The 23,102-nt window shown below is 40.8% G+C and overlaps 1 protein-coding gene across 1 annotated transcript in view; it reads right to left on the reverse strand.

Moving 5' to 3' along the window:
• Nucleotides 1-23,102, reverse strand: part of NCAN (neurocan) — a 194,811-nt gene that overhangs the window by 70,089 nt on the left and 101,620 nt on the right. Inside the window, exon 9 of the mRNA XM_040419794.1 lies at nucleotides 3,331-3,436. Coding sequence (XP_040275728.1) covers nucleotides 3,331-3,436 — 106 coding nt within the window. The remainder of the gene's footprint in view (nucleotides 1-3,330; nucleotides 3,437-23,102) is intronic.

Raw genomic sequence — 23,102 nt, forward strand, 5'->3', positions numbered from 1 at the left:
CAAGGTTTTGACAAAGGCTCACAGTAGCCGAAACGCACGCGTCACTTATCATTTGTATGTGACCATTAAATCTATTTGAAATTATTACTGAAGCGAGTGCTGGTCCTTACTATACCAGGTCAAGGAGAAGGAGGACAGAGTATTGTTTCTTGGTTTTGGCTGTCAGTAGGTCATTGGTAACTTTGGTGAGGGCAGTCTCAGTTGAATGGTGGGGTCGGAAGCCAGATTGTAGGCGGTCAAAGATGGAGCAGGAGGAAAGGTGAGAGGACAGTTCAGAATGGACATGTTGTTCAAGTAGCTTTGAGGCATAGGGAAGCAGTGATATGGGGCGATAACTGGACAAAGAAGATGGGTCAAGTGAAGGCTTTTTGAGGATGGGTGTAATGGTAGCGTGTTTAAAAGCAGAGGGGAAGACACCAGAGGTTATTGATAGGCTGAAGAGATGAGTTAGGGCTGGGATAAACCCTGTGGTGAGGTTAGGAATGAGGTGGGATGGGATTGGGTCAAGTGCACAGGTGGTGAGATGTGATCTGGAGAGTAGAGTGGAGAGTTTTTCTTCTGTAATGGTGGAGAAGCGGGTTTTGGGAGAAGAGGACTGAGCAGTTGTGTAGAGGGTCTGTGGGGACTGTGTAGTCAAGCTTTCTCTGATGTTGACTATCTTTTGTTTGAAATATTTGGCAAAGTCCTCAGCTGAGAAGAGAGGAGAGGGTGGGGGTGCTGGGGGACGGAGAAGGGAGTTCAAAGTGCTAAAAAGTTGTTTAGGGCTGTGGGCCAGGGAAAATATGAGAGATGAGAAGTAGGCCTGTTTTGCATCAGCGAGTGAGGATTTGAATATGAGGAGGGATTGCTTGTATGCGGTGAAATGATCTTTTGAATGGGATTTCTTCCATCGCCACTCAGCAGTCCTGGAAGCTTGTCTGAGTTTTTTGGTCAGGTTGGTGTGCCAGGATTGTCTGTTAATTTTTCAGGTTTTGTTGTGTGTGAGGGGGGCAACAGTGTCCAGAGCTGTACTTATTGTGGTGTTATATAGGGTGGTAGCAGCATCTGGGTCTTGGAGGGAACAGATGGTAGAGAGTGGGAGAAGAGAGTCAGAAAGCAAGCGAAAGTCTAGATGTTTAAGGTTCCTGCGGGTGTGTGGACCGGGGGAGCAGCAGAAGTGACCAATGAAGAGAAGGTGAGTAGGTTGTGGTCGGATAGGGGGAGAGGCGAATTAGAAAGGTTAGATAGGGAGCAGAGGCGGGTAAAGATAAGATCCAGTGTGACCATCTCTGTGGGTGGGAACTGAAGACCACTGTGATAGGCCGAAAGAGGAAGAGAGCGATAGGAGTTTAGAGGCGGCTGAGTGGCAGGTGTCAATAAGGATGTTGAAGTCACCCATGATGATAGTGGGGATGTCGGCAGAAAGAAAGTGTTGTAGCCAGGTGTTAAAGTGGTCAAGAAAGATGGTGGCTGGGCCTGGGGGGCGGTAAATGACGGCTACTTGGAGGTTGGAGGGAGAGTACATGCGAACAGAGTGTACTTCAAATGAGGTGAGCATAATGGAGGGTGGCCATGGAGTTGGGCTGTAGGAGCAGGTGTCTGATAGGAGAAGACCAACTCCTCCACCATGTTTCAGCCGGGGCGGGGGGTGTGAGTGAATTGAAATCCACTATATGAGAGTGCAGCAGGGGAGGAGGTGTCAGAGGATGTCAGCCATGTTTCTGTGAGACCCAGAAAGGAAAGGTTTTGAGAGATGAAAAGTTCATGAATGTACGACAGTTTGTTACAGACAGAGCGTGCGTTCCATAATGCTCCTGCAAGAGGAACCAAAGGAGCAGGGGTCACAGGAATGGTTATTAGGTTTAAGGGGTTGCAGAAATTTGTAGAAGGAGATTTGTATTGGGACGTAGAGGTGATAGTGGGGATTTGCTGAGGGGGGCCTGGATTTGGAGAGATATCACCAGCAGTAAGGAGAAGCAGAGAAAGTGTTAATAGGTGAGAATAGGAGAGGGCAGGAGGTATCTGTGTGTGTTTGGGAAGGAAGTGTTTTATGTTGCCAAGCAGGTTTGTGCAAGCTGTCAGATGAGAAGGTAAGATGGAGGGAGAGATGAATAGTTTCTTGCTGGGTGAATGAACGTGGGGGTATTTCAGGAGGTTGTTGATAAGTGGGAACAGTAAGATGAAAAAATGAAACATAAACATAATTACCTGTGGTCCCCTTCTGGTCCAATTCTGGTATAATTCAGTCTGTGCACTTAAGAGTTGCACTTGAGAGATGTTGTATTTGGAAAGACCAAGGTCTGAAAAGACCTAGGACCTTAGATTTATACCACTCAGTGTTCAATCAGGTGTGACCAAGAGGGGAAGGGGTACATTTGGCCTAATCAAGGAGGACCCGATACAGGGGTGAAATAGTCAATGTAAACAAATACTCAACAAATCCAGCAGGGAAAGAGACATTAATAGTCCAGACAAGACATACCAGGATTTAGAAGGAGAGATGAGAGGGATGGACAATATCAGACTGTGAAAAAGCTGGGTGTAGCAGCAAGCTTCAGACAAGACATACCTGTATTTGATTCATCATATTCACATGTCACTTTACCCGTTGGGGATGATCATAGATTTTTTTATGTATTTTGACACATTTTGTACTTGTACTTTTTTTTTTTTTTACAAATTATGTCTTTGCTCTGATTGCCTTGATTGATACACCTTTATATGTGTGCTTTTCATTTTGTACTAATGCTTGAGAAAGGCTCATGTATGAGCCGAAACGTCGCTCTTTGCCACTTCATGGGTGAATAAAACACATTGACTTATTGAAGAGTCTTCTGGAGTGCAGTCCGATTTTTGTTCTATATATATATATATATAAAGGCTCAGTTGTGAGCTGAAACGTTGCATTTGTTCCACATGGGTGAATAAATACATCACGTCTTTTCAAGTCTTGGAGTGCTGTCCGATTTCATACGTATATTAAGGGTGAGGAGCTAATTCCCTTGGACCTTGCACCTGAGCCCGTTCACTGGTGCCACCGAATCTTTTTTTCTTCTCGCTCTATATATATATATATATATATATATATATATATATATATATATATATATGTATATATATATATATATATATAACATTTATTACAGCGTAGTGGCAATAGACTGTTCTTATATTAGGACTACTCATCAAGCATTACTAGACAGTCTTGTTACATTGTCCCATGATTACTCCACAGTAAACTGTATATGCAAAAGCCTCACTAATGATAGCATCTACTGATTTTCATCACTAAGATAGAGAATTCAAATTCCCTTTAAAAAAAATACTAATATGACTGAGCACTGTACATACCAATCTCGCAGTTCTCTCCAGTGTACCCCTTGTGACAAATGCAGCTATATGTGCTCTCATTAGATTGACAGGTCCCCATGTGCAGGCAAGGGCTGTGAGAACATGGCTGAGGCTCACCTACAAGATAAAGAAGTGGTCATTGATATCATAAAATTCACTATGATAAGTGCAAATTGTATTATTATGCTGTGCGATAATTAAAGGACACTTGTGACCACATTTATCGCATTAATCCAGATGACATGCGAGATGTGTGTATGTCAGCTGAATGTAAAGCTGCTGGTACCATCTCCTTAGGTGGCAGAAATCTGTAGAAAATCGCTGCTTTATAATATGTAAATGATCCCCTCATTTAAATGAGGGCAGTGCCGTGCACCCAAAGTTTTCACTCCCTATCTCCTATGGTGGCGGAGACTTCAGGGCCAGGCGTCAATATGTTTTCACAGCCTGGCCTGTCAGCCTATGATTGGAGGCGTGGCATAGGAGATAGGGAGCAGAGCTTCTGGGCACAATGGCACTGACCTCGTTGCACCAAGGGGCACATTTACGTATTATAAAACACCGATTTTGGCTGAATGCAGCCACCTAAGGAGATGTGACCAACACCATTACATTCAGCTGACATGCGCACATCTCGCCTGTCAGCTGTTTTAATATTAATAAATGTTGTGACACATCCCCTTTAATAACATAAAATCGATAATGTGGTATGTATATAATGGGAGGATTTACTAATTCTGTCTAAAATTTAGACAGGACGAATGGCGAAGGGGCAGTTAGAACATGCACCACTGCTTGATGGATTTTGTGCATATTAGGTGAATGTTAAACTTGGGTTCCTTCTTCAGACCACTTCTACAGTTTAGACCAGCATTTTGCAACTAAAAAGTGTTGCATGCCATTAACATATCTGGCACATTTTTCAACCTGACACAGTTGCTACATATTTACTAGAGACATTTGAACCATTTTCTATCAAGCGTCTGTTCTTCTAGGCACAAATTAATTAATTTTGTGCCAAAAATTCTGGTTCAACTAAAGTCAGAATTTTGGCACAACTACAAAAGTAAATCTGCCCCAACATTTTTTATTGTGTCTAACTTTTTATCTTAAAGGGTTTCTGTCACCAGATTTAACCCTATTAAGCTAGCTGACATTAGCAATGTGCTAATGTCAACTAAACCTAACTAGCCTATTCCTACTTTTATCTATGCCCCCATTATGCCAGAAATCTAACGTTTATAATATGCTAATTAGCCTCTAGGAGCGGGGGGGGGGGGGGGGGGGTAGGGGGGGGTTGTTCCTGCTCCTAGAGGCTCAGTTCTCCCACCTTTGTCGCCTTCCTCCAAGTCCTGGTTGACAGGGCCAGGCAGCGCTCGCATCTGTCTGCTAGCCCTGTGCTCTGGTGAAATGTCGCGCCGTTCAGCATTCAGCGCAGGCGCAGTGAGGTAAAGGCGCTCGCAGGCTGCCAGCTTGCGCCGAATGCGCGCAAGGATCTGGTCGATGGATTGGCATTTGTACGGTGCGCTTATATTTATTTCTCATTTAAATGTTTCACTTATAAATTGTATCTAGAATGGAGGCTTGTAAGTTAAATGTTAGGGAAGTGCAATATAAGCAATTAAGCGAATAGCTCCCACTGCAGCCCATTAGTAGGCACAAATATGTGCAATTACTAGCGAACAGTCTGCAACCCATTAGCATATTAAATACATAAACAGCTTATGGGATCTCAGACTACAGGCCCTATTACACTGGCAGATAATCGCTAAGATCATCGCTAACAAGTGGTCGTATGAACGCTCGTTAGCGATGATCTGGCAGTGTAATACTGCAGCCGATTATCCAATGAATGATTCATCGGGCAATCAGAGTCTTTCAAGATGTTTAAAAATAAGAAAAATAATTGTTTAGTGGCTCACCAGTTATGTAGTATGGGTAGAGGTGCTCTATCATCCGCACACCCAGAAGCCGTTTAGTGGATGAAAGTGGATAAATTGATGTATGAAGGCACACTCACATTTGGTGTTGCACGGAATGAAAGTAAATGTACACCGATTGTAAACAGATATATTGGGGCATAGAGATAAACAGTGTGTTGAAAAGGATAAAACTTTTATTTAAACAATAGTACTACTAAATTACCTTTTGGTCAAAACATGATAAAATAACATACAATAAAAAGTATGCAATTAAGATATGGAGGGTCCTCCTTCGGTTGTATGTAGCATGTGTACATGCACTAAATGCTGAACCTTAGATGCTATGCAATTAAGATATGGAGGGTCCTCCTTTGATTGTATGCAGCATGTGTACCGGTACATGCACTAGATGCTGAACCTTGGATGCTATGTACAAACTAATTGTATAAAGTGCCTAGTGCCGGCTGATTACATGGAAGTGCTGGATGCAAGCCGAGTACACAAAGGTATATTGCACGCTGAGTACACAGAAGATAATGGTTCAATATTGCGTATATTAAAACTTTAAATACTAGATATACCCTGAGTGCAATAAAGTGCCAAGTGCTTGCTGAATACATAAAAGTGCTAAGTACACAGAGGTATATTACACGCTGAGTACACAGGAGGTAATCATTATATGTATCAATACATCAAATGCAGGATATAGGCTTAGTGCATAAAGTGCCAGGTGCTTGATGGATACATAAAAGTGCTGAGTGCAAGCTGGATAATAGCTGAATACACAAAAGTTGAGTGCACGCTGAGTACACAAAAATTGATGTTTCAATATTTGATCGTTATGATTTGGTGAGCGCTGGATATTCCACAATAAAAAGCACGCAGGACGCGCTAAAGTTAGTGTTTTAGTGCTTAGTCACTGAGTTAGTAGTTCAGTACTTAATTACTATGTGTGTCAGGCTATGTTGCTCTCAAATGTTCATGCTGTAGGAGTATACAGAAATTTTTGCGATCATTGATGCTTAAAACATAATGTTGTACCCCAATTGGGGGTTTAGTACTTTACCACTGCACGCCGCTTGAATCGTCCCGATCGTCTGTTGTTTCTTTGCCCTGCAAGGACCTACGCGGCGTCCCACATTGTCAGTCGCACCTCCTTGGCGTGACAGAGGCGGGGCGGTACGTCACTCACTAAAAGAGTTGTGATTCGTCCTTGGTTCGCGGCAAATGCGGCAATTTGTAAAATCGAGCGATTTGTTGATAGTCCAGCAGTAGATAATAAATATTTCCAGTGGTCTTGACTTGTATATCCCTCACTATTCCTTCTACCAAACGCGTTTCGGAGCTCGTTTCTGCTCCTTCCTCAGTGGCTTATAGTTGTATAATGGAACGAGTGGGGGGGGTTTTAAATAGACTTCTTCAAGTGGGTGGTACATTTGTTTAATTACGTTTTCTTGAAATTCCGGACTGGATTTTTGTGTTTTTGGTGCAATTGTAGTAATAGATGTGTTTTTTCTCATGTTATCAACTTAGCAGTTCAAACACAAAAATATTTTTGGTTGTCTGTAGATTAGTGACACATTTTTTAATATACTCAGTAAAATAATGTTAAGTAGTAAAAATCCATGAAAAATATGATAAAATTACATTGTCGTCATGCGTACATAGAAAATTGTAAAATTTGCTATAAAATTTATTATAAAGAGCTAACTTAGAACATTTGTTATAAAAAACGCAGGTGTGTTTTAGATGCGGTTTGGATGTGTTTGTTATATTTTGTTTATTGCCATCATCATACAGTCACCCTGCACCGTCTTTAGTGAGTTTACTCCTAAATTAGGTTCAACATACATGAAAAATATCTTAGTTTTGTGAATTATGTGTAAACATTTAAATTATTAAAAGATAAAACTATTGGTCCATTGGTAAATACATCACCATCAATTGTATACACTAAAGCTCCCAATTTAGGAATTAAGATAGCCCCAACAATAAAACAGAAGAAGAAAGGAACATCTGACAATTGGCTTTCACTAAAAGGATTTTTTAGATGTGGCCGCTGCAGTAACTGCAAAACAACAAACTTTCCCAAAAAGACAACACAAGTCCACTCTACGCAAAACTCTTTCAGTCACCAAATTGATGACTGCCTAACGTGTAATACCACTGATGTCATATACATGTTAGAATGTCCATGTCATAAACAATACATAGGCAGGACCAAAAGACCAATGAAAAAGAGAATAGCCGAACACATTGCAAATATCAAGAAGGGATATGAACAATATTCAGTATCAAAGCACTACAAAGCACATCACAACAGTGACCCAGCATCACTGATAGTCATAGCTCTTGAGAGGATTCACAAACCATGGAGAGGAGGGAACCATATAGACAATATGTCGAGGCATGGGTTGAATCAAGACGAATTTTTGAATTTGACACCATATTGCCCGCAGGCCTCAATGCAGAACTCGAAAATTTTGGATTCTTATAACATGACACAGATTGGAGGGGGTGCCCCTTAGGGACGAGAAATATAGGTCCGGCTGTTTTCCAGCACCTCTATCTCCTCTCCTTGAGAGGTCCGTCCTCCCACTCATCACCACTACAACTTTCATCTCTTAAACATTCATCTCTTCAACTAACATCTTCCGCAAATTTTTAGGTTTCTATGTCCTTTTAACATGCACTTCAAAGACCATATAATAAATTAAATGTTTATACATAATTCACAAAACTAATATATTTTTCATGTATGTTTATCCTAAATTAAGAGGAACTCACTAAAGACAGTGTAGAGTGACTATATGATGATGGCAATGAACAAAGTATAACAAACGCATCCAAACTGCATCTAAAACGCACCCGCGTTTTTTATAAAAAATGTTCTAAATTAGCTCTTTATAATAAATTTTATAGCAAATTTTACAATTTTTTATGTACGCACGACAACAATGTAATTTTATCATATTTTTCATGGATTTTTACTACTTAACATTATTTTACAGAGTATATTAAGAAATGTGTCACTAATCTACAGACAACCCAAAAAAAATTTGTGTTTGAACTGCTAAGTTGGTAACATGAGAAAAAAATGTTTTAGACATCTATTACTACAATTGCACCAAAAACACAAAAATCCTTTCCAGAATTTCAAGAAGACGTACCACCCACTTGAAGAAGACTATTTAAAAAAAAAAACACTGGTTCCATTATACAACTATAAGCCACTGAGGAAGGAGCAGAAACGAGCTCCGAAACGCGTTTGGTAGAAGGAATAGTGAGGGATATACAAGTCAAGACCACTGGAAATATTTTTTATCTACTGCTGGACTATCAACAAACTGCTCAATTTTACAAATTTTTCATAGCCCGGAACCAAGGACGAATCACAACTCTTTTAGTGAGTGATGTACCGCCCCGCCTCTGTCACTTGGGACGCCAAGTGGAGGGGCGACTGACCACGTGTGATGCCGCGCAGGTTTTTGCAAGGCAAAGAAACAACAGACTATCGGGATGATTCAAGCGGTGTGCAGTGGTAAAGTACTAAACCTCCAATTGGAATACATTATGTTTTAAGCATCAATGATCGCAACATTTTCTGTATACTCCTACAGCATGAACATTTGAGAGCAACATAGCCTGACACACATAGTAATTAAGTACTGAACTACTTGCTACTTTCACACTACCGTTCAGAGCGGGTCCGTCTGATGTCTGCTCAGACGGATCCGCTCCTATAATGCAGACGTTTGGATCCGTTCAGAACGGATCCGTCTGCATTATAGTTGAAAAAAATTTCTAAGTGTGAAAGTAGCCTGAACGGATCCGTCCAGACTTTACATTGAAAGTCAATGGGGGACGGATCCGCTTGAAGATTGAGCCATATTGTGTCATCTTCAAACGGATCCGTCCCCATTGACTTACATTGTAAGTCTGGACGGATCCGCTTGCCTCCGCACGGCCAGGCGGACACCCGAACGCTGCAAGCAGCGTTCAGCCTCCGCTCAGCAAGCGGACACCTGAACGCTGCCAGACTGATGCATTCTCAGCGGATCCGCATCCACTCAGAATGCATTAGGGCAGGACGGATGCGTTTGGGGCCGCTTGTGAGCCCCTTCAAACGGAGCTCACAAGCGGACACCCGAACGCAGGTGTGAAAGAACTTTAGCGTGTCCTGCATGCTTTTTATTGTGGAATATCCAGTGCTCACCAAATCATAACGATCAAATATTAAAACATACATTTTTGTGTACTCAGCGTGCACTCAACTTTTGTGTATTCAGCTATTATCCAGCTTGCACTCAGCACTTTTCTGTATCCATCAAGCACCTGGCACTTTATGCACTAAGCCCATATCCTGCATTTGATGTATTGATACATGTAATGATTACCTCCTGTGTACTCAGCGTGTAATATACCTCTGTGTACTTAGCACTTTTATGTATTCAGCAAGCACTTGGCACTTTATTGCACTCAGCGTATATCCAGTATTTGAAGTATTAATATACGCCATATTGAATCATTATCTTCTGTGTACTCAGCATGCAATATACCTTTGTGTACTCAACTTGCATCCAGCACTTCCATGTAATCAGCTGGCACTAGGCACTTTATGCAATTAGTTTGTACATAGCATCCAAGGTTCAGCATCTAGTGCATGTACCGGTACACATGCTGTATACAATCAAAAGAGGACCCTCCATATCTTAATTGCATACTTTTTATTGTATGTTATTTTATCATGTTTTGACCAAAAGGTAATTTAGTAGTACTATTGTTAAATAAAAGTTTTATCCTTTTACAACACACTGTTTATCTCTATGCCCCAATATATCTGTTTACAATCGGTGTACATTTACTTTCATTCCGTCCAACACCAAATGTGAGTGTGCCTTCATACATCAATTTATCCACTTTCATGTTTAAAAATAATCATTTGCTGGAGGCACATCGTGCCATGTAATCAGTACTCTGCTGCCGGCAAACAGCGATTCAGTATGGGGACCAGCGATGGCATTAATGATCGCTCGTTCCCATACTGAGAAGTAGATTGTTGCATGTAATAGCAGTGGTCTCCTCCACCAGCGAGCAAGCGATTGCCAGGAAGGAACTCTTCCCTGCTGACAATCGCCTCATTGATTCATCTGCCAGTGTAATATGGCCTTAACCTCCACAAAATGAAATTCCCTGCCGTTTCTCTACTCTGTTCACAGATGGGTCAGTTTTGGAGGACACCAGGAACAGACACAAAAGGTGATACCTATCACTAAATTGGGCAGCTTCTGGGCCAATACAATATTGATAATGCTAAACATTTACAGAAGATTGCACTTCTCAATGTGCAGGTGTGTTATGATTATTATTTATTTTTCCAGGGCATTGTACATAGGAAAAGAGGTTTATATACATATTAAGTACAATAAGCATGAACTAACTTAATGACAGACTGGTACAGAGGGGAAAAGGACCTTGTCAAGGAGGGCTTGCAATCTACAAGGGAAGGGGGAAGGAGACAAGAGGTAAGGGGAGTGCAGCAAGCCCCGGAGGAGCTGGTGCAGAGGATGGGAGTGGTAGTGGTTCTGATGAAGTGTTGTATCATGGTGTACTCCCTCAGGCCGTTTCTCCCTGGGGATCGGTGCAGTGGAAATGTAGCACTAAAGAATGAGGCCAGAATTAAATGCAACAAAGTCTTTTCACTAAGTGCAACTAGTACGTCAAATACATTCAGTAGCAGCAGATTTCAAGTGCAAAACTTCTCTTGCACCAGTAATGATTATGGAGGCAGGTTGGATGGCGGCACTTTAGTACTAGTAACCTAGTAATGTTCTGGGTGATAGGTGTCTCTGCTGTAATCCCTCACCTTGCAGAAGTGTCTGGAGATGCTGATTATAGCAGTTCACACTGCTGTCATTCTTCTCAAGACTTCACTTGGCAGAAGAGTAAGTGATATATCTGGACAATTGGTAATAGGAGCAGGAGCTCTGACTTGTGCTTCCTCCCCACATGCAGTACTCACAGGAACTTCCCCATTTGGCAAGAAGCAGGACCAGCCCACTACTACCAAGAGGGGGGGACAGGTTTGTTAGCCCTATTCCTGCCTAACTCTTGCAAACCATAAATCTTCGGGTAACTATGGCCATGAAACACAATAAAATATCTGTAACAATACAAAACTATTTACAAAATTTAGTGCTCCCAGGGGTAATACAGAAGACATTGTTCATATGGCAGTGAAGTGGAAGCTGAGTTATTGTAGGTTGTAGAATTTCCCAGAGAGGTAAGTTATGCAGGTTGCTTTTATTCAGGATAGGGTAGTAAATTATAAAGAAACCTTAAAGGGGTTGTCTCATCATAGACAATGGGGGTATATCGCTAGGATATGCCCCCATTGTCTTATAGGTGCAGGTCCCACTGCTGGGACCCGCACCTATATTGAGAACATAGCCCCGCAAGGTGGTGGCTGGAGGACTCCGGTCCGGCCATTAACAAGCCGGCTCCCCATATAAGTGAATGGGAGCGTACCACGCATGCGCAGCCCCTGCTCCCATTAATTTCTATGGAGCAGACGGAGATAGCCGAGCCAGCGCTCATCTATTTTCGCCGGCCACATAGAAAATGAATGGATGGCGGCTGTGCAGGCGCAGTGCGCCCTTCTTCACTTGTGGGGCTCCGTTCTCGATATAGGTGCGGGTCCCAGAGGTGGTTCACCTATAAGACAATGGGGGCATATCCTAGCAATATGCCCCCATTGTCCATGATGAGACAACCCCTTTTAATATCAGTAGAGAAAATGGGCAAACGATAAATGGCCTATCAAGATTCTCCTTACTATTTGTTAAGCTGTATGCAGTCCATTGCTGTCTGCAGGTTATTGTTCTCATTTTTCATCTGTAAGAAATGGTGAGCACAAAAGAAGACAAAAGAGCAACCCCCTTGACTTTCTATATTCTCCAGTTCCACTGTCACTCAGCACAATTCAGCTTCAAACTTAAAATACGTCACAGGGTAAACTGAAAGTCCAGCAAATATAGAAGGATTATATATCACATAGTTAGAAAATCCCTGGTATGCAGCAGTTTCCTCATTTTGGGCTTTATAACCCCTTAAAGAGGACCGCTGTCCCCTCTCCTGACATGTCTGTTTTAATACCTACATGCATTCTCCATGTAATAACAGTTCTGGAACATCTATTCTTATGGCTGTGTGCTGTGCGTTACTTTATTATTTCTACTAGAAGTTATGAATGAATTGCTAGCAGTCTGCAGTAAGGGTACTGAGGGGAGGTAACCAGTTGAGGGTGTGTACCTGCACAGTCTGAAAATGGCAGCACTGATTGGATAGAGTCAGACTGTGCAGGTACACACGCCTAACTGGTTACCACCTGCCTGTACCCTTACTGCAGACTGCTAGCAATTCATTCATAACTTCTAGTAGAAATAATAAAGGAATGACACAACATACAGACATAAGAATAGAAGCTACAAGTGACATGTCATGCTGACAGGTCCTCTTTAAAGGGGTATTCTGGTTGTGCGTCCTCTTCGTGTTTACCTGCATGCTGTCTATATAGTAGTGGTGGTGCAGTGTAATTAGAGCTGTTCGTCCCATTCAAGTGAATGGGAGAGAAAGCTGTAATGACCCTGCACCACCAGTACAATGTAGACAGCGTGCAGGTAAACAGTGAAGAGAACGCAGCTCTCGCACTAGCGTGCAGCTCCTTCAAACAGCTAATCAGATAGAATTATAGAAATGCCTATTCTTGTCCCCAATTGCAGACAAGAATAGGACATGCTCTATCTTTTTTGCGTGGCCGTGGAACGGAACTACAGATGAGGGCAGCACACAGTGTGCTGTCCACTTCTTTTGTGGCCCCATTGAAATGAATGGGTTCACATCCGTTCTGCAAAATTGAAGACAGAAATATACGGTCATCTGAATGAGCCCTAATTCAAATGGCTGCCATGTAATGCTGCATTTCTCAGAAGGGTAAAGACGGAATTACATGTAGCAGGCAGTTATCGGGAAAAGATAGCTCATTCCCGATAATTCCCTGCTTGTCAGTGGGCTGGGGAAGGGGCTGCATTTACATGCTGCAATCTTCTTCACTGTATGGAGACGTATGATGGCCAGGGGCGGATTGGCCATACACCTTACAGGGAGATTTCCCGGTGGGCCGATGCCCAGGGGGCCACTCAAGCCCTCTTGATGGCCGCACTTCAGGTACATAATGATCGGATGCTCAATGGCCACAGGTGCCCTCCTGAACTCTGTAGTTACCCTATAGTTACACTCCTGATACTTCTTCTGCAGAGGCTATTGTAGTGGAAATACAGTCCTGATCAAAAGTTTAAGACCACTTGAAAAATGGCAAAAAAATCATATTTAGCATGGCTGGATCTTAACAAGGTTCCAAGTAGAGCTTCAACATGCAACAAGAAGAAATGGGAGTGAGACAAAACAGTTTTTGAGCATTCAATTTAATGAAAACAACGAATAAACTGAAACAGGCTGTTTTCCAGCTGATCAAAAGTTTAGGACCACACCTCCAAAAAAAAACTAAACAGAAATCCAACTTCCAAACATGAACTCAGTAATGATTAGCTCCGCCGTTATTGTTTATCACTTCCAAAATTCGTTTCGGCATGCTTGATGCAAACGTTTCCATGAGGTGAGCGGGAACATTTCTCCAAGTGGTGAAGACGGCCGCACGAAGGCCATCTACTGTCTGGAACTGTTGTCCATTTTTGTAAACTTCCCTTGCCATCCATCCCCAAAGGTTCTCAATTAGATTTAGATCAGGGGAACACGCAGGATGGGCCAAAAGAGTGATGTTATTCTCCTGGAAGAAGTCCCTTGTCCTGCGGGCATTGTGCACTGTAGCGTTGTCCTGTTGAAAAACCCAGTCGTTACCACACAAACGAGGGCCCTCAGTCATGAGGAATGCTCTCTGCAACATCTGGACATACAGTAGCCAGCGGCCGTTTGACGCCCCTGCACTTCCTGAAGCTCCATTGTTCCATTGAAGGAAAAAGCACCCCAGACCATTATGGCGCCCCCTCCACTGTGGCGCATAGAAAACATCTCAGGTGGGATCTGCTTGTCATGCCAGTAACATCAGGACCATCAAGTTTTAATTTTTTCTCATCAGAGAATAAAACTTTCTTCCACCTTTGAATGTCCCATGTTTGGTGCTCTCTTGCAAAGTCTAAACGAGCAGTTCTGTGGCATTCAAGGAGACGAGGTCTTTGAAGCCGTTTTTTGTTTTTGAAGCCCTTCAGATGCCGTCTGATGGTTATGGGGCTGCAGTCAGCACCAGTAAGGGCCTTAATTTGGGTCGAGGATCGTCCAGTGTCTTGACGGACAGCCAATTGGAGCCTCCGGCTCAGTGCTGATGAATTTTTTTGGGGTCTTCCACTTGACTTTTTTGTTCCATAACCCTCAGGATCATTTAAGAAATTCCAAATGACTGTCTTACTGCGTCCCACCTCAGCAGCGATGGCGCGCTGTGAGAGACCTTGCTTATGCAGTTCAACAACCCGACCACTTTCAAAAAGGGAGTTTTTTTGCCTTTGCCATCACAACGTGTGACTACCTGACAGAAAATGACAATGAATCCACATCTTTGCACAGATTTGGCATTTTAAAGGCATGTGGTCCTAAAATTTTGATCAGTTGAAAAACAACCTGTTTCAGTTTAATCGTTATTTTCAATTAATTGAATGCTCAAAAAATGTTTTGTCTCACTCTCATTTCTTCTTGTTGCATGTTGAAGCTCTACTTGGAACCTTGTTAAGATCCAACAATGTAAAATATGATTTTTTGCCATTTTTCAAGTGGTCTTAAACTTTTGATCAGGATTGTACCTGTATGGCAACATGTTCCCTGGCGAAATCAGATTCTGATTTCAGAATCTGATTAGTTGACTCTGATGAGGCTACTACTTTTTAAGACATTTAAAACGTCATATGCATGGTATACTGTATGTTATACACAGTAGTGATGAGCGGGAGGTGCCATATTCGATTTCGCGATATTTCACGAATATTCGCATGAATATTCGTGTTATATTCGTCGAAATCGAATATTCGCAATTATTCCAATTATCGCGAAATTATTTTTTCGCATATTGCGAAAATTTATCTTGATAGTATAAGGCAACGTTCCTATGCTAATGACTATGGCTAGGCTAATATGTGTATTTTACGAAATTTCGTAATATTGCTCTAACTTCGTCTCTTAGAATATTACGAATATTCTAAAAGACGAAGTTAGAGCAATATTAAGAACATTTGCAAAAGTCGAAATTGCGATGCGAGTAATATAACACGAAATAGTCGCATGAAGATTTAAACTTAGCACTGCTATATTCCATATTCTAGCCTAATATGGAATATAGCTGTGCTAAGTTAGCACTGCTATATTCCATATTAGGCTAGAATATGGAATATAGCTGTGCTAAGTTGAAATCTTCATGCGACTATTTCGTGTTATATTACTCGCATCGCAATTTCGACTTTTGCAAATGTTCTTAATATTGCTCTAACTTCGTCTTTTAGAATATTCGTAATATTCTAAAAGACGAAGTTAGAGCAATATTACGAAATTTCGTAAAATACACATAGATTGTATTTAAGCTAATATACTGCTATAGTAATATTTTTTAATAGTGTACATATTTTACAAAACTTAAGTTCAGAAGAGGCAAAAAAAAATTACAGGAAAAAAAAGGGATTATAGCACTATATTAGCTAAATTACAATCTATATGTGTATTTTACGAAATTTCGTAATATTGCTCTAACTTCGTCTTTTAGAATATTCGTAATATTCTAAGAGACGAAGTTAGAGCAATATTACGAAATTTCTAAAAGACGAAGTTAGAGCAATATTAAGAACATTTGAAAAAGTCGAAATTGCGATGCGACTAATATAACACGAAATATTCGCATGAAGATTTCAACTTAGCACTGCTATACTCCATATTCTAGCCTAATATGGAATATAGCAGTGCTAACTTAGCACAGCTATATTCCATATTAGGCTAGAATATGGAGTATAGCAGTGCTAAGTTGAAATCTTCATGCGAATATTTCTTGTTATATTACTCGCATCGCAATTGCGACTATTGCGAAATTTCGTAAAATACACATATAGATTAGATTGTAATTTAGCTAATATGGAATATAGCAGTAAGTTGAAAACGCCACTGACTGGAGCAGCCAGGAAGCCAGGAATCCAAAGGACAGGTAAGAACAACTTTAGGGAAGTGGGAAAGAAAAAAATATAATAAAAAAAAAAAGAAAAAAAAAGAATATTCGATTTCGCGAATATATAGAACGATATTCTAAATATTCGCGAAATCTCGAAATTGCGATATTCGAGAAAAAAATTCGCAATTCGAATATTCGCGCTCAACACTAATACACAGCAGAGTTTGGCAAGGTAAATACTGTAATGCATGGGTTAACACTATCTGCCATTCTTTGCTTTGTGACCAAGAACAAATTTGCCAGAAGTTGCTGGAAGATGTGCAAACAGCCGCAAGAAGAAAGGACAATAAGAAAGTACAGAGTAATTGTGACAAGGACAGTGATAAATGGGACTCTGAACACGAGGGAGTAGAATGGGAGCTGAAAATAGAAAAGAGACAAATAGGTGGAAAGAGACTTAGGTAATAAAATATGGAGACAAATGAGAGACAGTGAAGAGAAAGGAAACACCGATGAGCAGGAAATTATTAGGACTACAAGATGTAAACTCATCTGGATTCATCAACTGAGCCATTAAGGAAACATGATTAATAGAAACAATAAGATTGTAAGGTTACAGTCACACCAAAAAAGGGAAAACTGTGGAAAAAAAAGCTGTTAAAAACAGGGGAAATGTCAGTTTTTAACTGCCATTTTCACTGATGCCTTTCTGAACGACCATGTTTGTGGTCAGGGTCCTCTCTCCTTCTGTGTCAGTTTCTTGTTCATGCTTGCAAAAGATTTGTTTTAGACACTTTTTATGACTGACTAGACAGTTTTGAAATGTGTCTAAGGGTCCATTCACACGTCCGTATGTGTTTTGCGGATCTGCAAATTGAGGATCCGCAAAACACGGACACCGGCAATGTGCGTTCCGCATTTTGCAGACCGCACATCACCAGCACTCTCATAGAAAATGCCTTTTCCTGTCCACAATTGTGGACAAGAATAGGACATGTTCTATTTTTTTGCGGAACGGAAGTGCGGATGTGGACAGCACATTCTGGCCCCATTAAAAATGAATAGGTCCGCACCTGTTCCGCAAAATTGCGGAACAGATGCGGACCCATTTTGTGGACGTGTGAATGGACCCTAAGAAAGGGCATGGGAAACAGCTTTAATGTGCCACACGATTTTGGAGCAAAATACCGGTCTAAAGAAGTAAAGCAAGAGCTTGGATGAGGAAGAGAAATCTACTATGTCTCGCAAGATGCCCTTCACACAGCATGTGCCAGTATTATAAATTTGGTGCATCGTCTCCCTGCAAGGTCAAGTTTTAAACTGTTTAAATTCAAGACAGTATTAATAAGTCTTAGTGCATCCTCCAGTGTAAAATATAAAGATACTGGAAAGATTACAGTACAAGACATCACATTCCTAGAGCTTTTCTTACTTTCATTTGACATCCATTGCTGGATTTACATCTCAGAAGCCATCAGGCATGGATTGTGCTGTACCTTAGACTCCATCCATCAAGTAGACCACACCCTAAAGGGGTAGTTCCATCAGGATATATATATATATATATATATATATTATATTTTTGGGATCATACAAAAAAGAGTTGTGTATGAGAAGACAACACTTTTAAGTCAGGCATGGTTTTAAACTGCTTTTCTGGTCTTGCTAAATAAAGCAGAACCGTGCCTTTCAGTTCTTGCCATATCTATCATTCACTGCAGGCTTGTTCTGACTGGATATTTCTTACTCCTAAAGCTATGGGAGTCTACTGAACATATGATGCCCATAATTAACATATGAATTCCTAATGTCCAGAGCATCAATATGTAAATTTTTACTTGTGTGCACACCCTTTTCCTAGGTCTGTCTATCTCCTAGGTAAATTGGCCATAGTATCATCATTACTCACCTATTTGCACACAGTTTTGTTCAGATATGCATGACACTTTTTTTATAACTATAAAATGGAGCAATGAAGAAAATGATATTGTCAAGCACTGCCACTAAAATGTCGACATACTGGGCACTCTGGGTAGGGAACATTGCTGGCTCACTCCTGTGACGTGCCAAATACTACCTACAGTCAGGTCCATAAATATTGGGACATTGACACAATTCTAACATTTTTGGCTCTATACACCACCACAATGGATTTGAAATGAAACGAACAAGATGTGCTTTAACTGCAGACTGTCAGCTTTAATTTGAGGGCATTTACATCCAAATCAGGTGAACGGTGTAGGAATTACAACAGTTTGCATATGTGCCTCCCACTTGTTAAGGAACCAAAAGTAATGGGACATAATAATAATCATAAATCAAACTGTCACTTTTTAATACTTGGTTGCAAATCCTTTGCAGTCAATTACAGCCTGAAGTCTGGAATGCATAGACATCACCAGACATTGGGTTTCATCCCTGATGATGCTCTGCCAGGCCTCTACTGCAACTGTCTTCAGTTCCTGCTTGTTCTTGGGGCATTTTCCCTTCAGTTTTGTCTTCAGCAAGTGAAATGCATGCTCAATCGGATTCAGGTCAGGTGATTGACTTGGCCATTGCATAACATTCCACTTCTTTCCCTTAAAAAACTCTTTGGTTGCTTTTGCATTATGCTTTGGGTCATTGTCCATCTGCACTGTGAAGCACCGTCCAATGAGTTCTGAAGCATTTGGCTGAATATGAGCAGATAATATTGCCCGAAACACTTCAGAATTCATCCTGCTACTTTTGTCAGCAGTCACATCATCAATAAATACAAGAGAACCAGTTCCATTGGCAGCCATACATGCCCATGCCATGACACTACCACCACCATGCTTCACTGATGAGGTGGTATGCTTAGGATCATGAGCAGTTCCTTTTCGGGTCCATTCACACATCCGTGTGTGTTTTATCCGCAAAACACGGAAACTGGCAATGTGCGTTCCGCATTTTGCGGACCGCACATCGCCGGCACTAATAGAATTTGCCTATTCTTGTCCGCTATTGCGGACAAGAATAGGACATGTTCTAATTTTTTCAGGATCAGAATTGCGGACCCGGAAGTGCGGGCCCGTAATTCCGGATCCGGGCCGCACATCGTGCGGTCCCATATGAATTAATGGGTCCGCAATTCCGTTTCGCAAAATGCGGAACGGAATTGCGGATGTGTGAATGGAGCCTTCTTCTCCATACTCTTCTTTTCCCATCACTCTGGTACAAGTTGATCTTGGTCTCATCTGTCCATAGGATGTTGTTCCAGAACTGTGAAGGCTTTTTTAGATGTCGTTTGGCAAACTCTAATCTGACCTTCCTGTTTTTGAGGCTCACCAATGGTTTACATTTTGTGGTGAACCCTCTGTATTCACTCTGGTTAAGTCTTGTCTTGATTGTTGACTTTGACACACATACACCTACCTCCTGGAGAGTGTTCTTGATCTGGCCAACTGTTGTGAAGGGTGTTTTCTTCACCAGGGAAAGAATTCTTCAGTCATCAACCACAGTTGTTTTCCGTGGTCTTCCGGGTCTTTTGGTGTTGCTGAGCTCACCGCTGCGTTCCTTCTTTTTAAGAATGTTCCAAACAGTTGTTTTGGCCACGCCTAATGTTTTTGCTATCTCTCTGATGGGTTTGTTTTGTTTTTTCAGCCTAATGATGGCTTGCTTCACTGATAGTGACAGCTCTTTGGATCTCATCTTGAGAGTTGACAGCAACAGATTCCAAATGCAAATAGCACACTTGAAATGAACTCTGGAACTTTTATCTACTAATTGTAATTGGGATAATGAGGGAATAACACACACCTGGCCATGGAACAGCTGAGAAGCCAATTGTCCCATTACTTTTGGTCCCTGAACAAGTGGGAGGCATAGATGCAAACTGTTGTAATTCCTACACTGTTCACCTGATTTGGATGTAAATACCCTCAAATTAAAGCTGTCAGTCTGCAGTTAAAGCTCATCTTGTTTGTTTCATTTCAAATCCATTGTGGTGGTGTATGGAGCCAAAAATGTTAGAATTGTGTCGATGTCCCAATATTTATGGACCTGACTTTATTCTGTATGTGATCATGCTTAGTCCTAGCTTACTGTGTCAATGGATCTCATATTGGTAGGATACTCTAGAAATTAACCTAACAGTAATTATTTTTAGTGTTGAGTGCGAATATTCGAATAGCGAATATTTATTGCGAATATCGCAACTTCGCTAATTCACGAATATAGTGCTATATATTCGCTATATCGAATATTCGTCATTTTTTAACATCTGAAAACATGATTCCTCCCTGCTTCTTTCTTGTGGGTCAATGAGTCATTGGCCCACAAGCAACTTAAGCAGGAAGGAATCATGTTTTCATATGGAAAATAAAATGACGAATATTCTAAAAAACGAATATATAGCAATATAGGGAATATATTAGTTATTTAGAATATTTGCATTTTTTTTCCAATCTGTACGGTCGTTCGCATACTCCTCCCTGACAAGCGTCCCCGTCACCATGGGAACGCTTGTGGGTTAGAAAATACCATCGGATCTGAGTTTTCCCTGAGATCGTGAAAACTCAGATCTGATGGTATATTTTAACCCACAGGCGTTTCCATGGTGACGGGGACGCTTGTCGGGGAGGAGTATGCGAACGACCGTACAGATTGGAAAAAAAAAAAAGACGAATATTTTAAATAACGAATATATTCGCTCTATTGCTATAACTTCGTTTTTTAGAATATTCGTCATATTCTAAAACACGAAGTTATAGCAATATAGCGAATATTCGTGAAATACACATATAGACTGCAATTTAGCTAATATAGTGCTATAGTATTTTTTTTTTATAGTGTACATTTTTTCCAAATCTGAACTTCAGAAGAGACAAAAAAATTCGAATTATAGCACTATATTAGCTAAATTGCAGTCTATATGTGTATTTCACGAATATTCGCTATATTGCTATACCTTTGTGTTTTAGAATATGACGAATATGGCGAATATTCTAAAAAACGAAGTTATAGCAATATGGCGAATATATTCGTTATTTAGAATATTCGTCTTTTTTTTTTTTCAATCTGTACTGTTATTTCACTTTGGCATACTCCTCCCTGACAAGCGTCCCCGTCACCATGGAAACGCCTGTGGGTTAGAATATACCATCGGATCTGAGTTTTCACGATCTCAGGGAAAACTCAGATCCAATGGTATTTTCTAACCCACAGGCTTTCCCATGGTGACGGGGAAGCTTGTCGGGGAGGAGTATGCGAACAACTATACAGATTGGAAAAATAAATGCGAATATTCTAAATAACGAATATATTCCCTAGCCATAGCCAACCAATAGGACAGTTGCCTTATACAGTTAAAAGAAAATCGCAATAATTTAATCGCATATTATTGGCGATAAATAGAATAATGACGAATATTCGACGAATATAAGACGAATATTCAATCCAATATTTGCGAAATATCACGAAATCGAATATGGCACCTCCCGCTCATCACTAATTATTTTGCATATCATTTTTTCACTGGATGTGAAAATTTAACATTGGTTTTTAAGCTAGGGGTAAATGTCCATGTCTGACTAATTCATAATTCATAACTCACCAACAGGAAGGAGAGGGAAATTGGTTCTGCCGTTTTGGACTATAGTTTGCCAAATGTGTCATATCATTGAGGGTATATTGTAAATCTCTCTACTAATAATCAACATGCGGAAGCAACTGCCATAAATGTCAAGACTCGTGGATACAAATGACGTAGTTATTTTGGGAATATTTACAGGGAGTATACAACCCTTATTCAATTTACGACAGGCTTGAAATGGGCTCGCTGGGCCTCATTAACAGAAAGCAGCTGTGATATTCTCCCTTCTTGATTGGCGGAGATTACAGAGAATAGCCATGGTTGCTATGGAAACAGTGTCACCTGGACGTATGGATCTACTAGTGCTAAATGTATATACTGCTAGGGAAAAGAATGGTGCAGTAAAAGGTTAATTGGGTTCCACAGTAGAGTTGTTGTTTTTTCATTCAACCATCACTTTTTTAATGGACTTTATAACTAATCCCCATAAGAACATGCATATAATGAAAACATACAAAAACATTTTAGCTGTTTTATATCGCCAAGTATATTAAAAGCTATATACATTATAAAAGAACATCCTTTCATATCTAGCATGGTGCTTACGATGTATGCAGTCCCTCAATGGCCGTGAAACTGTTTATATGTTTATTATTCTAGTTAATGAGCTATATTACAAGAATGGAAGTGAGAAGACATCAAGTACCCAGTATGATTTTTTTTTTTAGCATATTTATACATCAGAATTTATCCAAAATCTGTAATCAATCCCTATTTTCCAATACTGACTTCCTCCATCTTAGATAACCAAGCCAAGTGGAATTGCAGTAACCCAGACCTGGGGGTATCTGCAAATGTTAGTTTATTATGTAAGGTTTGTAATGATATGTCATATTTGCACTGTACACAAGCAGATGAGGTATGCATAGAGACGGGACTAACCACCCCATTCCGCCCACTGGTCGTGTTTCCTGTCAAGAAAGGGAGGGGTAGATACAACTGTGAGGAGTGAGGCAGCACGTCCTATTGCACCTGCTCTAAGGGCCTTAGGGACCAGAGGACTAGCTCATCTGTGAGACCA

This window comes from Bufo bufo, chromosome 2 (genome assembly GCF_905171765.1).
Source record: "Bufo bufo chromosome 2, aBufBuf1.1, whole genome shotgun sequence".
In the NCBI taxonomy this organism is placed as follows: domain Eukaryota; kingdom Metazoa; phylum Chordata; class Amphibia; order Anura; family Bufonidae; genus Bufo; species Bufo bufo.